Raw genomic sequence first — 15256 nt, forward strand, 5'->3', positions numbered from 1 at the left:
TTGTTTCAATCTCTATCTTTGTGCATCTGTTTGTCTATTTTCCAGTGGTTAAACCATCATTTAGAATGAGTGTTTTAGTTGTTATTGGCCGATGGAGAATTATCTGATTCAGTCTGAATCTCTTATTTTCCTGTAGATCAAGCAGAAAGAGAATGACATGGCCCTGAAATACTATCTGAAGGTGGTGAAGTCAGTAGAGGAGCTGAGCTGGGAGCAAAGACAGTTCACTTTGGTCAAAGGCCTCCTGGCTGGCAACGTTTTCGACTGGGGAGCCAAAGCTGTGTCAGAGTGAGTGTACTAACAAATATGCCAGGGGTTTTTTTTATTTGTTTTTTTGGGGGCTATATTCTTATTTTTTATTTGTTTTTCAGCGTGCTTGAATCAGATCCAGACTTTGGGTTTGAACAAGCAAAACAACAATTACAAGGTATGAAAACTTTTAAACTGTCACATAATAATGATAAAATATTGAATCACAAATTATTTTTTGACTGATAAATGATAAACATATATGGGTCAATGACATGACATGTATTTTTTGTGTCCAAATTCATTATTTTCCTAAAAAGAATTTGAATAAATGCATGTCATATATCAAATGGATCTACAATATGTCTTTTATAAGAAACCCTTTTCATTTTATTAAAATTCAATATATTTTTTGAGTTTTGGTGTTTGAAAGACCAAAAATGTCAGGTGGTGCGACCGTCCGAACATACAAGCAGAGAACAAAACTGAGATATAAATGTTAATTTTCTCAATAAAATTCTTAATCAAATATTTTGGCATGATTTTATGTTAAATTCCTTATAAATGAGGGGAAATAGTGTATCGGTCCTATTTCAAAACTATTCTATTACTTAAAAAAACTTTTGTCCGAAAAATTTACTTCTACTAATGTCAGGGAGGGAAGGGCGACTGACATAAAAATGCAATTTTATGCAATGTTCCTTTAAGAAAACCATGTGACAGCATATGACATCACACAGAACACTCCAGAGTACCCCTTTGATGCAGTAACAAGGTTAGTCACCCTCCCATAAATATTAGATAATTTGACATTTTTGAGTAATGATGAGGTTGATTCAACTTATCATGTCAGGTGGTATGACCCCTGGAAAACTTTGAAAATGTGTTGTTATTATAAAAATGTGTATTTGATTTAAAAAATGTATGTATAACCTTGAGCACATGGTCAAACATTTGTATAGGCGTCCAAGTTAATGCCTGTTAGATTTGAATTGAGTTTGAAATGTCAGGTGGTGCAACCAATATGTCAGGTGTCGCGACCAGAGTTACAGTTAAACCACCAAAAAAAAAGTCATGTTAATTCATGTTTTTGAAAATATTAAATATATTTTAGTAAATATATAACGCTTTTAAGTTGTTTAAAGGTGCAATCTACATATGTATATATATATTTATTTTATTATGGTATGAGTGACAATTTAAAGAGCACATTGTCCATCTTAAAGTCCTATTCTTCAAGAATATAGGACTGTATAATCAACATTGATACTAAAACAATTGCATCTTTAAATGAATCTATTTTAATTTGTTTTTGTAAATGCCATTATCAAGCAACGAGAAAACAGCACGACATAGAGCTCGTTTAAAAAGTGATCAGTTGCAGGGGCAGAGTACCTTGCCAAAAGAAAAGCAAGGTATTATGTTCATTATGTATATCTAGATACATTACAACTTAAGTTAATATGGTGTTCTGTTATTTTTTGTGGTAATTACAGTTATTACATGTTAATAATACATACTTGATAGCAGTGTCATACAGCATTACAGAAAAGCATAGTTATTAGTCATGATTTCGAATGATTAACAAACCATTACCCATTCTATTAAATATTTAAACTAAAACAATTTATTTTACAAATGATATAGTACAGGTGAAACTCCAAAAAATGTAATATCATGCAAAAGTTAATTTATTTCAGTAATTCAAGTTAAAAGGTGAAACTAATATATTATATAGACTCATTACATGCAAAGCAAGATATTTCAAGCCTTTATTTGTTATAATTTTGATAATTATGGGTTACAGCTTAAGAAAACCCCAAATTCAAAATTAGAATATTGTGAAAAGGTTTTCATAGCTTGAAATATCTCACTTTGCATGCAATGAGTCTATATAATATATTCACCTTTTAACTTGAATTACTGAAATAAATGAACTTTTGCACGATACTCACGATACTCTTTCATACTCAAATTTTTTGAGTTTCACCTATATGTCCCATATTTTCATTTAATTAAAATAGAATGGGTCTGAAACCATGTATCTTTTATAGAGATAGGTATGTTGTACATTGCAATTAATAAGCTTGTTTACATCTTAATGTTTTTTTTTTCTTTTTCTTGACTTACTGTTACTACTGAATCTAATTGCATGAGTAGTAGATGAATTCTGCCATTAATGTTTCTGGGCCCAATATTTGCACTAATTCACTATTTCATATAAAAGATGTTCTCATTTATTAAATGTGTTCCTTGAGGTTTCAAAGTTATATTTTTAAAGAAGCGATGATCAAATATTATTCATAACATGCAGTATTGTTTTGCACTTTCTTGTTAATGAAATTTAATTATATGATTGAGATAGAGTATAAATTGCTCAGAGGATTAAAATAAAAAAGCCAATTGAAACCTGAATAAAATTCATTGACATATCTTTCTTTTTATTTTGTGAATATCAATCATTATTGATCACAACGTCAGGTGGTGCGACCAGTCATTGTCAGGTGGTGCAACCAGCAAATTTACATTTAAATGTATCAATTCCCACTGCAATTGCAAAATGAAGTAAGAAATATAACTGTAAACCTTTATATAACGTAAACAACTCATTTTTACAATTAAAAACAAAACATAAAAAAGTCCTTATGGAAAAATGGGTGTTTGAACACAAAGAAAAGCAGCCGTTTATATGATTTGGAATAAAAGGGCAATAAATAAAGAAATAGAAAGGGAATTTACCATGTGATATGCATTTTAGACACTACAATGATTCATATTTACAAGTCTCAGTAATGCTAAGTACATTAAATGTATATTATTTTAAATTAATATATGGTCGCACCACCTGACATTTTCTGGGTGGTAAAATCAGAAATCTTGTTTAATAATGAATTAATGCTGCCTAAAATGCTGTAAAACCAATATAAATCAACACCATACATTTTTTTGGACATAAAAATACATTTTAAAACTGTTTTGCTTAAAATATATTTTTTTTCTTCTTGAAAATCTTATTTGTCATTGACCCATATATGTTTGTACTCTACCGGTCAAAAGTTTGGAATAATCGAAATTTATTTGATCAAAAATACACTGAAAAACAATAATGTTATTACAATATTATTATTATTAAATATTATTGCATTCAAAAGAACAGTTGTCTATTTTATCTATGGCAAAGGTGAATTTTCAAGGTTTTTCCGGGATCAAAAATGGTCTTCGGTGGTGGTGGATGAACACCGTCATCCACACACACAGTACAAAGTAAATCCACAATAAATGCAAAGAAACAGTTTGTAATATTAACTTATCCTATTTTTTCATGAAATAATAAATAATCAAGGTCGGGCCAGATCATAAAACAAAGTGCTTAGAACTAACTGTAAATGTATATATAAAAAGTCACTGAGTGACTGATTTGAAGGTTGTCAATTCAGAAACTTTGCAATGTGTAGTTACGGTAGCAGCATGAATATACAGTGCTTAACAAATTTATTAGACCATCACCCAATGTAAGGTTTGTGCCACAGCTGCCCTAAACTAACAGTATTGGTGATTACCAAAATAATTTTTATGTTTCTGTAATGGTTAATCCACCAGTATGTGTAAGCTCTTTAACCACAGTTGGCCAAGTCAAAGTCCAGACTTGAATCCTATTGAACAAATTTCTGATTTAGTAGATTCAAAGATAGATTGCACAAAAGTTTCATTAAAAGGCTTTGCGAACAACTAGAAACTTTTTGGAAGTCAATAACAACAGAGAATGTGGAAAAACAATGCGAGCAAGAATCCACGCTGTTATCAAGGCCAAAGGACTTTTGGTTATGTTTGAATAAAGACTATTTAGTTGTTTCAGTTTGTTAATTGCCTAATAAATGACAATACAATTTTTAGTTTTAAACCAGTTTTTGACAGATTCCTAAAATATTTTTTCTCTGTATTATGACAGGTGTGTGTGTGTAGCATCTCACAGTAAGTACACAACAAACATTTTAGTATATCTACTCAAGGGACAATACTATAGAAATTAAACTTGGAAAGATTTTAGAGTAGTCAATGTGCTGCTTGTATAGCAGTATGTAGTTACTGTCCTCTGAAAATAACTGAACATACAGCCATTATTAACTGAATAACTGAACACTACAGGCCCTGAAGAAGGCCCCATGCCGCTACGCGTGGGCATTTTAAAGTTGTCCAGTTAGGACATGTCATTTTTGTAATAAAGACATTTTAATTAAGGAGTGCCTCGGCTGTCAGAGAATTTTTTCTCCACACTGCCTCTTACAGCCATTATTGTCAAAATAGGTGGCAACAAAAGTGAGTACACCCTAAGTGATAATAGCTGTATGTCTTTTAACCATGCAAAGCTACATGTCCTATTCATCATGTTTGTGTTTTTGTCTGCTTGACAGGACCATACAAATTGTTATATCTTGTATTAGAGCAGTTGAAATTTGAGCTTTGAGTACAATTCTTTCATACTGACCACTGAATGTTCAACAATGCACCTTATGGCAAAGAACTCTCTAAGGATTTGAGAATTAGAATTGTTGCTCTCCACAAAGATGGCCTAGGCTATAAGAAGATTGGTAACACCCTGAAACTGAGTTACAGTACAGGCCAGGGTCATACAGAGGTTTTCCAAGATGGGTTCTACTCGGAACAGGCCTCGCAAGGGTCAATCAAGAGTCCTCGTGCTGTGCGTCAGGTGCAGAAGCTGGCTTCAAAAAACAGACGCATGAGTGCTGCCAGCATTGCTTTAGATGTTGCGGAAGGTCAGCTTGTCAGTGCTCAGACCATATGCCGCACACTGCAACAAGTCTGTTTGCATGGCCGTTGTTCCAGAAAGAAGCCTCTTCTGAAGCTGGCTCACAAGAAAAACTGCAAACAGTTTGCTGAAAGCAACCTGTCCAAGAGCATGAATTACTGGAACCATGTCCTGTGGTCTGATGAGACTAAGATAAACTTGTTTGGCTCAGATGGTGTCCAGAATGTGTGGCGATGCCCTGGTGAGGAGTACCAAGAAAATTGTGTCTTGCCTAGTGTCAAGCATGGTGGTGGTAGCATCATGGTCTGGGGCTGCATGAGTGCAGTTGGTACTGGGGAGCTGAGCTTCATTGGGGGAAACATGGATTCCAATTTGTACTGTGACATTCTGAAGCAGAACATGATGCCTTCCCTTCAGAAACTGTGCCGACCCCAAACACACCACCAAGATGACAACTGCCTTGCTGAGGAAGCTGAAGGTGAAGATGATGGAGTGACCAAGTATTTCTCCAGACCTGAAACCTATTGAGCACCTGTGGGCTCAAAATCCTCAAGCGGAAGGTGGAGAAGCGCCATGTGTCGAACATCCAGCAGCTGCGTGATGTCATTATGGAGGTGTGGAAGGGGATCCCAGCAACAACCTGTGCAGCTCTGGTGAATTCCATGCCTAAGAGGATTAAGGCAGTGCTAGATAACAATGGTGCTCATACAAAATATTGACACTTTGGACACAGTTTTGACATGTTCACTTAGGGTGTACTCACTTTTGTTGCCAGCTATTTTGACAATAATCGCTGTATGTTGAGTTTTTTTCAGAGGACAGTAAATATATACTGCTATACAAGCAGCACAATGACTACTCTAAAATCTATCCAAGTTTCATTTCTATGGTATTGTCCTTTGAGAAGATACACTAAAATGTTTGCTGAAATGTGAGTGGTGTACTCTCTGTATATACAGTGTATATATACAGTGAGGAAAATAAGTATTTGAGCTCCCTCCAAAGATTCTCTATTGGGTTTAGGTCTGGAGACTGGCTAGGCCACGCCAGAACCTTGATATGCTTCTTACAGAGCCACTCCTTGGTTATACTGGCTGTGTGCTTCGGGTCATTGTCATGTTGGAAGACCCAGCCTCGACCCATCTTCAATGCTCTAACTGAGGGAAGGAGGTTGTTCCCCAAAATCTCACAATACATGGCCCCGGTCATCCTCTCCTTAATACAGTGCAGTCGCCCTGTCCCATGTGCAGAAAAACACCCCCAAAGCATGATGCTACCACCCCCATGCTTCACAGTAGGGATGGTGTTCTTGGGATGGTACTCATCATTCTTCTTCTTCCAAACACGTTTAGTGGAATTATGACCAAAAAGTTCTATTTTGGTCTTATCTGACCACATGACTTTCTCCCATGACTTCATCTGGATCATCCAAATGGTCATTGGCAAACTTAAGACGGGCCTTGACATGTGCTGGTTTAAGCAGGGGAACCTTCCGTGCCATGCATGATTTCAAACCATGACGTCTTAGTGTATTACCAACAGTAACCTTGGAAACGGTGGTCCCAGCTCTTTTCAGGTCATTGACCAGCTCCTCCCGTGTAGTTCTGGGCTGATTTCTCACCTTTCTTAGGATCATTGAGACCCCACGAGGTGAGATCTTGCATGGAGCCCCAGTCCGAGGGAGATTGACAGTCATGTTTAGCTTCTTCCATTTTCTAATGATTGCTCCAACAGTGGACCTTTTTTCACCAAGCTGCTTGGCAATTTCCCCATAGCCCTTTCCAGCCTTGTGGAGGTGTACAATTTTGTCTCTAGTGTCTTCGGACAGCTCTTTGGTCTTGGCCATGTTAGTAGTTGGATTCTTACTGATTGTATGGGGTGGACAGGTGTCTTTATGCAGCTAACGACCTCAAACAGGTGCATCTAATTTAGGATAATAAATGGAGTGGAGGTGGACATTTTAAAGGCAGACTAACAGGTCTTTGAGGGTCAGACTTCTAGCTGATAGACAGGTGTTCAAATACTTATTTGCAGATGTATCATACAAATAAATAGTTAAAAAAATCATATATTGTGATTCCTGGATTTATTTTTTTAGATTATGTCTCTCACAGTGGACATGCACCTACGATAACAATTTCAGACCCCTCCATGATTTCCAAGTGGGAGAACTTGCAAAATAGCAGGGTGTTCAAATACTTATTTTCCTCACTGTATACAGATGGTACCCAACCAGAATGCCTATTACCAGGGCGAAATCACCGCGGCGAAAATAAACCAGCCGCATTTCAAAGTCGTTCCCGAAATGACCGCCAGGTGGCGCAAAGGGACATTGTGCAAAACAGCAGCAATAGCCGTATTTTAAAATGTAAGTGGGTTAAATATAAAACCCTAAGCCTGATAGGCATATTTTTCATATATATAAATAGGCCTATTATGCTACAACAGAATAGAACCAAAGATAGAATCAATTTTAGAACTGAAAAAAATAGAATCAAAAGTTAAAAATAGAGACGATATTAGGAGCAATGACGCTGAATATTTTTACTATTCTATTGAGGAATTAGATAAATGAAGAGCTCTCGTGAGCGATACAATTGCATAGTAATTTATAGTGATTTCAAAAGCAGTCCTTAAAAAAAAAATACATGGAGTAGTGTGGTATAATTTTTCAGAGATTACGCGGAACGGGTTTTAGTTAAGATCCTGGTTCCAATGCCCTTAATGTATAGGCTAGGCTACTGCTTTAAAAAAATGTCACAACGCGTTTTGAGATTGTTTTGAATTAAACATTGAAGTTTAAAATGTAGTGTTTTGGCACACCAGGCCGAGTGGCGTTACGCATCGTTCAAAAATCAAGTTTTATTCTCAATTATTTTAATTATCACAATTAAAGTTTTAATTTTATTAAATTGAACAAGCGCAACAATCAGCATTTAATCAAATATTCTAAAAGATGTATTATTAATAATAATGTTATTTCAACATAATATTTCGTTTTTTTGACATAATATGTGTGCGTGCAACAAGCAAGATGTGTATTTGTAAAACAAATATGATACTAAATGAGATTATTTAATGGCTACAACAGTATAGTAGGCCTATAGACTCTATTTGTACAAATTGCTGCACATTAATTTAATTAAATAAAACCTTGTAACGAATTCACACTGTATGGTAGACTGTGTACAGTTGAGACACCTTAAATAACTTGCGTTTGCAGCAAGCACAAGTTGTGATTTTTTGTGTCAGCTGGGAAGGAAATATATACCAGACCTCTTGGAACTTTAATTGAATACATAGCGTTGGTGAAGCATACTGAAATTACATCCCTACAAATTTATTAGGCCCTACTGAAAATAAATGTATCGAATTTAAGCAAAGTAGCCTAAATATTAAGACTGTAAGCCCTTTGCTTTTTACTTAGCCTATAAAGGACTCTTGTAGCCGACTTTGTGTTAATTTAATTTGTAGAGGATTTTTTTAACTCAAACATTAACACTGAAATAAATTAAACTAAATTATTGTAAATTTTTTTGCACACGACGACGAGTGGCGCTATGCATTGTTCCAAAGCCAGGTTTTTTTCTGGCATGTTGAATTAGTGTTCGACAAACGCGGCGGCGCGTTCATTTGAATGAAGACACACTGGAACGTTAGGCCATGTCGCAACGAGTGAATCGTGGCCGAGTGGTTGAACTTACGTTACGATCATTTAGATGACACGGGTTCGAATCCCGAACTAACTTGGATTACTGATATTTTTATATTAGCCTATTAATGCATTTTATAGTCTATTGTTGATGCAGAGAGATTTGTCTAGTTCTAAAACATAGTTTTTTGCTTATAGCCTATTTACAAAATAAAATCACCATGCATTTCCATTTTACACTAAGAAACAAATAGCCTATTATACAATGACTTTACTTCTGTAACCTATAATGATTCCAATCGTAATTTCAAAAGCAGTTCTGTTAAAAAAATAAAAAAATATATATATATATGACGTTTAAACGACAAACAATAAAATCAGAACCAGTATTTGCGTTCATGGTTCCAGTGGCAGTAATGCATCCACGGCTTTTCAAAATGTCACAAAGCGTTTTGAGATTGTTTTGAATGAAATATTGAAGTTTATAATGAAGTGTTTTGGCAAACCACGACGAGTGGCAAACTCTTTGTTTTGTTTTGCAAACTCAGCTAGCCTGTGGGGGGTTTGGAGAAGGCAATAGTTGCTTTATCGTGGGGGTGCAGGACAGAGGTGTTAATGTTCCGTCTTTCATATGGAGAGTGTCGGAGCCAGCCTGATGAGCAGGCAAAGGCAAAATTCTTTTAAGGATTAATCTCAAAATCTCCAAAAGTCCATAGCCTATGTACAGTAGGCCTTATATCTTATTAAATTATATATTGTAGTTTTATTGATTGTATTTAAAGGTTTTCCACACACAATTTCAATTTAGCAGATACAGAGCTCTTTAATTCGCGACCCACCTCGTTTTATTGTGAGGTGAATTCAGCAAGGCATGTTGTATCTTTGAAGGAACAAAAGCTATTTGTTACAGTTTTTTCTTTCGTGATTTGTGTGGATGACACACAGCGACATATACAGTATTATCAGCTGTATGGTGTTTTTTTACGCTGAAATGCTTAATTTCGAGAGAGACCCGCAGCGCGCAGTGAGGGAGACCAAACTTACTAAAAAAATATCCAGCGCGAGAGAGACAAAGAAAAACGCCTGTTCTTAATTTATGTTGCTTTGAACTTTTTTCGTTTTGTACCGTTTTAATTTTTTAATTTAGCTGCAATTTCTTTGACAATAGAAATTTAAAATGTTGCAAGAATAAGATTGTGTTTCTTATTTTGCATCACAAAGGGAATAAACTCTATCGATGCAACCCTGTTTAAATAAATAAACTGTTCCGACACTTTATTCATACCTTGAAATGTGCGATGGGTTTTCAAACTTAATTAATTTTCTTTTTCTTTTACATTTTCATTGTTTATTTTTTAATTGAAAGCAATACTGTATTGAAAGTATTTTTCTGATTTGTTCGATCTGTTTTGAAAAATGTCTTCCGTTGCTATGGCCGGGTATCACTGTCAGTCATCTCAATCTCGTGAATGATTCACACACAAATTTCTTTTTAGCAGATTAAAGACGAGCTTCATCATCTTAATTTTCTGGTGCAATCGGCTGACAGTCTTCCTCATCAGATGTGTCGTCTTTGCAGCGGCTCAACTGGAATGTAGCAAATTTATGTTGTAAATTGATTAAACAAGATGATTGACTTTAATAAACAGATGCATATTTAAGCATCAAGAATGGAAAAACACAAACACTGTCGGCTACACTGAGATTCGATCTCAGATCGTTTGAAGCTCCGAGAGGCTATTGTTAATGCATTGACCACAGAGCTATCGTCTGAATAGCCTAGGTCTACTATTTTCTCTGTTTTAAAAGTTTGTTATATTCTTTTTTATTTGCTTATGTTTTTTAACATTGGCAATTTACTGTCTCGAAAAAAATTATAAAAAAAAGTGTTTTTACAAGACCTTGTGCTGTTTATTTATTATTATTATTATTATTATTATTATGCAGATGTTAATTCAGCCATTCTGTTGGATAAAAATTGTCCCTAATGTAAAATGGAAATTAATGGTAATTTTATTTTATAAATATAAAATATTTAATATAGGCTATAGGAGAAAAAAACAATATGGTGTAGCAATATTTTAGAACTATCAAATCTCTCTGCATTAATAATAAAAAAGTAGCCCATGTTTGTTCGGGATTAGAACCCGTGTCATCTGAATTATTGAAACGTAAGTTATAGCCTACCACTCGGCCACGAATTTGTTTTGTTTTAGTTTGTTTGAAATGTATTTTTACATATTTTGCTTTCGTTTATGTTAACCAATTCTGCTGTAGCATAATAGGCCTATATTTTTTCCCTAAAAGTTTGTTTTATTCTCTGCTTTGTTTGTTTATATTTTTACATATTCAATCAGTCTCATTTTTGTTCAAATAATGAAAAACGGTTTTTTTTTTTACAAGATCTTGCGCCATGGTTTTTTTTTTTTTTTTTTTTTTTTTTTTTTTTTAAATAAACAGATAGGAAACGTACCTTTTAAAATGCCGCAGTTGCTGCTGTTTTGCCCTGTCACTTGCGGCACCCGGTATAGCCTAGTCATTTCGCGAACGACTTTGAAATTCGACTGGTTTATTTTTGCTGTGGCAGTAATAGGCATTGTGGTTGATTATTTATTAAAGAATTCAATTGATACAACATGTAAGCCTATTTAATTCTGAATATAACAAAGAATGCTTAAACCGACTAACATCGGTTAGTAACTGCAAGTCCTGAAAATGTTTTAATTTTACGGTAAATTATTTTAATTTATTTCACTGTTATGTTTCAGTTAATAAATCTACAAACACATTAAAATAACACAAAGTAAATGACAAGTAACCTATTGACATAGCCTTTCTAAATTATAGAAAAACTGGGCACACAATGTTAACGTGTGTCTACTTTGTTTAAATTTAATGAATTTGAATTCGTTTAACCACAATATTTATCTTGAATTTATCTGTGACCTCAGCTCAGATTACTGCCGCGGCAGATTACGTCATAAAGAGAATAAACTGACACTTTTCAAAGTCTGTGATTACAGCGCCACTCAGCGGTAAAAGGCAGCAAATACACATCCCAATTTTGCCGCTGCGGGAACGGCGGCGGTAAAAGTCTCATTCTGGTTGGGCACCATCTGTATGTGTGTGTGTGTGTGTGTGTATATTTCTTTTATTAATAATAATAATAATAATTATACAATGCGAGGGATACAAAGCTGCACTCTTGCGAATACTTCCATTATAATCAATGAAGCTGTACAATGAATCTCTTATTGACATCGTGTTTATACTTGGTTATAATGGAAGGATTCGAGAGCGTGCAGAACTCGTGCTGAACAAAATCTCTGCCACCTTGAGCGGTGTTGAGCGGATTAAATAGCTGATTGGCCATTATGTTCACATGCTCAAAAGAACACTCACTGGAGTGTTTTAAAGCAGCCTGCTATCAGCGGTAAAGGTACAGCAGAGCGGCAGGTATCACCACATTAAATGATCAAATTAATCTTTGGTGGGACAAAGATTCATTTTAGCATCTGCCAAAATATTTTCAATGCATGAAAAACCATGACCAGTCTTCAGTGTCATATGGCCTTTCAGTAATCATTCTAATATACTGATTTGGTAAAGAAACATTTCTTATTTTCAGTGTTAAAAAACAGGTGTGCTGTTATTTTCTTTCTTTCTTTACTTTAAAAAAAAGAAGTTAATACTTTTTCCTGTAAGGAATGGATGCATTAAATTGATCAAAAGTGACGATAAAGAAATTCATTATGATAAACATTCTCTTTCAAATAAATGCTGTCCTATTAAATTCTATTCATTAAAGAATCCTGAGAAAAATGTATCACGGTTTCCACATAAATATAAAACCGTTTTCAACATTGATAATAATAAGACCCATTTTTAATAATTGAGCACTAATAATAATTGATAACAACTGAGCACTAAATCAGCATATTAGAATGATTTCTGAAGGATCATGTGACACTGAAGACTGGAGTAATGACTGATGAAAATTCATCTTTGCCATCACAGTAATAATTATATTAAAATATATTAAATAGAATAGAATTGAATATATATATATATATATATATATATATATATATATATATATATATATATATATATATATATATATATATATATATTAAAGTTGAAAACTGTTGTTTTACATTGTAATCATATTTCACGATATTACTGTTTCTACTGTTTTTGATCAAATAAATAAAAATAAAAAACTTTACAAAAATTACAAACTTTTCACCAGTATGTATGTATTTTGATACCTTAAAGTTGTCTATATACTGAACATTTTATATTCCCAGAAAGGCCATGGCTTGTGGATGCCTACAATCAATGGATCGAGAGAATGAAGGTCAGATCTTAAATCGACAATGAATTTAAGTCATTGAACTTTACGGTTAGCTGCACTCATACACTGTTCAAACAAGGAGCGATATGATAGTATCTCTTCTATTTTAATAAGCACTTATCTGTAAAAAAAAAAAAAAACACAACAGGACATTGGGTTTCATTTACACACATAGTTGTGTGTACTGTAAAATCTAAAATCAAGCTAAAATGTATTCTAAATGTACACATGCTCCCTGGGCCATTATAAATAAATGTAAAGTATTTTGTTGTATTACAAATTAATTAAAATGTTTAATTTAGGTTTACATTGAATTTAGCATGTTAAGGTTAGGTATAAATTATTATTATCAGAGTTTCTAGCAAAAGACTCCGGTCAGTCCTGTTTTACTGAAACTCTTAATGGCTCTTGGAGCTTGTGTTTTAGCAAGAGAGTCCTGCCAGTCCTGTACTCGGGTCTCAGCATTTGAATAGATATGCTGAGTGGATTAGGATGGGCAGTACTCTGTCTAGAACAGGTTCCTAAACCTGTCTCATCACAAAGTTTTGGTTCCTGCCCCTAAATGTATATAAACTGTAAGAGAACGTCCACTTCGTCAGACTTTGGAAGAACTGCAGCCACGTCAACGCGAAGTCCTCAATAAAGAATAACTTCTTAACCTGTTAAGCTTCACCAGTGCGTGGGCGCACTGAAGCGTTTTTTTTTATTTATATAGTTCAAAGTTACTATCAGATTTAATGTTATACCTTGACAAACTATACATCATTAAAAAGATATAATACTCAAGTTTCAGTATTTGACCACTATTGTATTCTGAGAAACTTATAGTGACAGTTATGTCTTAATTTGTATCAGGAGTTATGAAATGAAAAAATGAGTCGATACCTTTAATATGAATTATGCGCGTCAGCCCTCCCATTCATAAAAAACTCCCGTGCTGTCGTCATGACAGCGATACACAAAACAACGTCCTTCAGGGCTTTTAGCTCAAAAATGTGCAAACTTGGAGAAATATTGATATATTCTCATAGATTCACGTCATATTTCTAAAGACAGGAATAATATTTATTGAATTTATACCCAAATGTGTCGATGTAATCATTGTGAGCGCTTTTACTGAGATGTGCAGTGTTTTCAATTCATACCAATAGCCTGAGGGCGCTATATGCACAAAAAATAATCCATATATGGGACATGAAGAAGAGCCATGATCATGTGACATTCCAGGACGTCACTGATACACACAAAGCTACAGAGTTCGCGCTGTAAAATGCAGATACAGATGTTTTGAAGATAATAAACATGTTTGCTATGATATTTGATTTGCCTGTGTTCTTCAAGCCATGCCAGGTATTTTCATAATAATAGATTATATTTATAATGTAATGCTAATCGATATAGACTTTATCATCGTGCATAAAACTATAAATAATGTTTTCTGTCTGATTTTTTTTTTATCTGAAGCCAAATTAGATCAGAGAAGATTATTTAAAACACTCGATTGCGTTATGAAGTAAGTTTGGAGCACAAACATGGTTTTAATCTCATAAATGGTCGTGTATTGATGGTGTGCTAAGCTAACATGCTAGCTAGCCCAGGTGCACCTGCCACCAGGGGTTATTCTTTTATGAATTTTGTTCTAAATAAGAATGCTTACTGATATGTTTTAGTGCATTTGACCACTATTTAGTGCACTTCAAATGTGAAGTGAGAACTTTGATAAAAGAAATTAGGGATTGAAACCCTATGAATAGGCTGTGAATAGCCAGTCGTTAGTAACTATAATGCAGACAAAAGAAATGCCTATTTCGAGCCATAACCAGTCTGGAGAGGTGTGAATGTGTGCAGGGGGAGACTGATACTGAATGGGGCTCGTTTGCACCAAAAAACAATAGAGACAAAAGTCTGAATGGATGCTTAGAAGACGACTAAACATCAGTAGCATTTTTAGAGTAGCCTAATCGAAATAAAGTCATGACATGATCTTGAAAAACATTTAACTAAATACAGAGTTTTAGACTTATTATCTTCATATTTTAAATATAACATGGTCAGACATGTGGCTTTAGCTGTAGTGCATTTCTAGATTGCTCCAGTGCCAACTTCAATTTTATTTTCATTAATATGTTTCATAAAAAAAAATTCTAATAACTTTACAAAACTTTGAAGCTATTTAAAAAAAAAAATCATTATGACAATAATTAATTCTACATTTACAATAAACTACCAG

The 15256-nt window shown here is 34.2% G+C and overlaps 1 protein-coding gene across 18 annotated transcripts in view; it reads left to right on the forward strand.

Moving 5' to 3' along the window:
• pank4 (pantothenate kinase 4 (inactive)) overlaps window positions 1–15256 on the forward strand; it is a 116268-nt gene that overhangs the window by 94087 nt on the left and 6925 nt on the right. For 12 of the 18 annotated variants that reach the window (XM_079857510.1, XM_079857507.1, XM_079857511.1 and 9 more), the window contains 3 exons: window positions 137–288; window positions 372–427; window positions 12980–13029. In XM_079857510.1, coding sequence (XP_079713636.1) covers window positions 137–288; window positions 372–427; window positions 12980–13029 — 258 coding nt within the window. Of the gene's footprint in view, window positions 1–136; window positions 289–371; window positions 428–957; window positions 1025–12979; window positions 13030–15256 lie in introns of all 18 variants that reach the window. The other 6 variants (XR_013819691.1, XR_013819692.1, XM_079857508.1 and 3 more) reach the window with 1 other exon arrangement.

Source organism: Squalius cephalus, assembly GCF_949319135.1.
Source record: "Squalius cephalus genome assembly, chromosome: 22".
NCBI lineage: Eukaryota > Metazoa > Chordata > Actinopteri > Cypriniformes > Leuciscidae > Squalius > Squalius cephalus.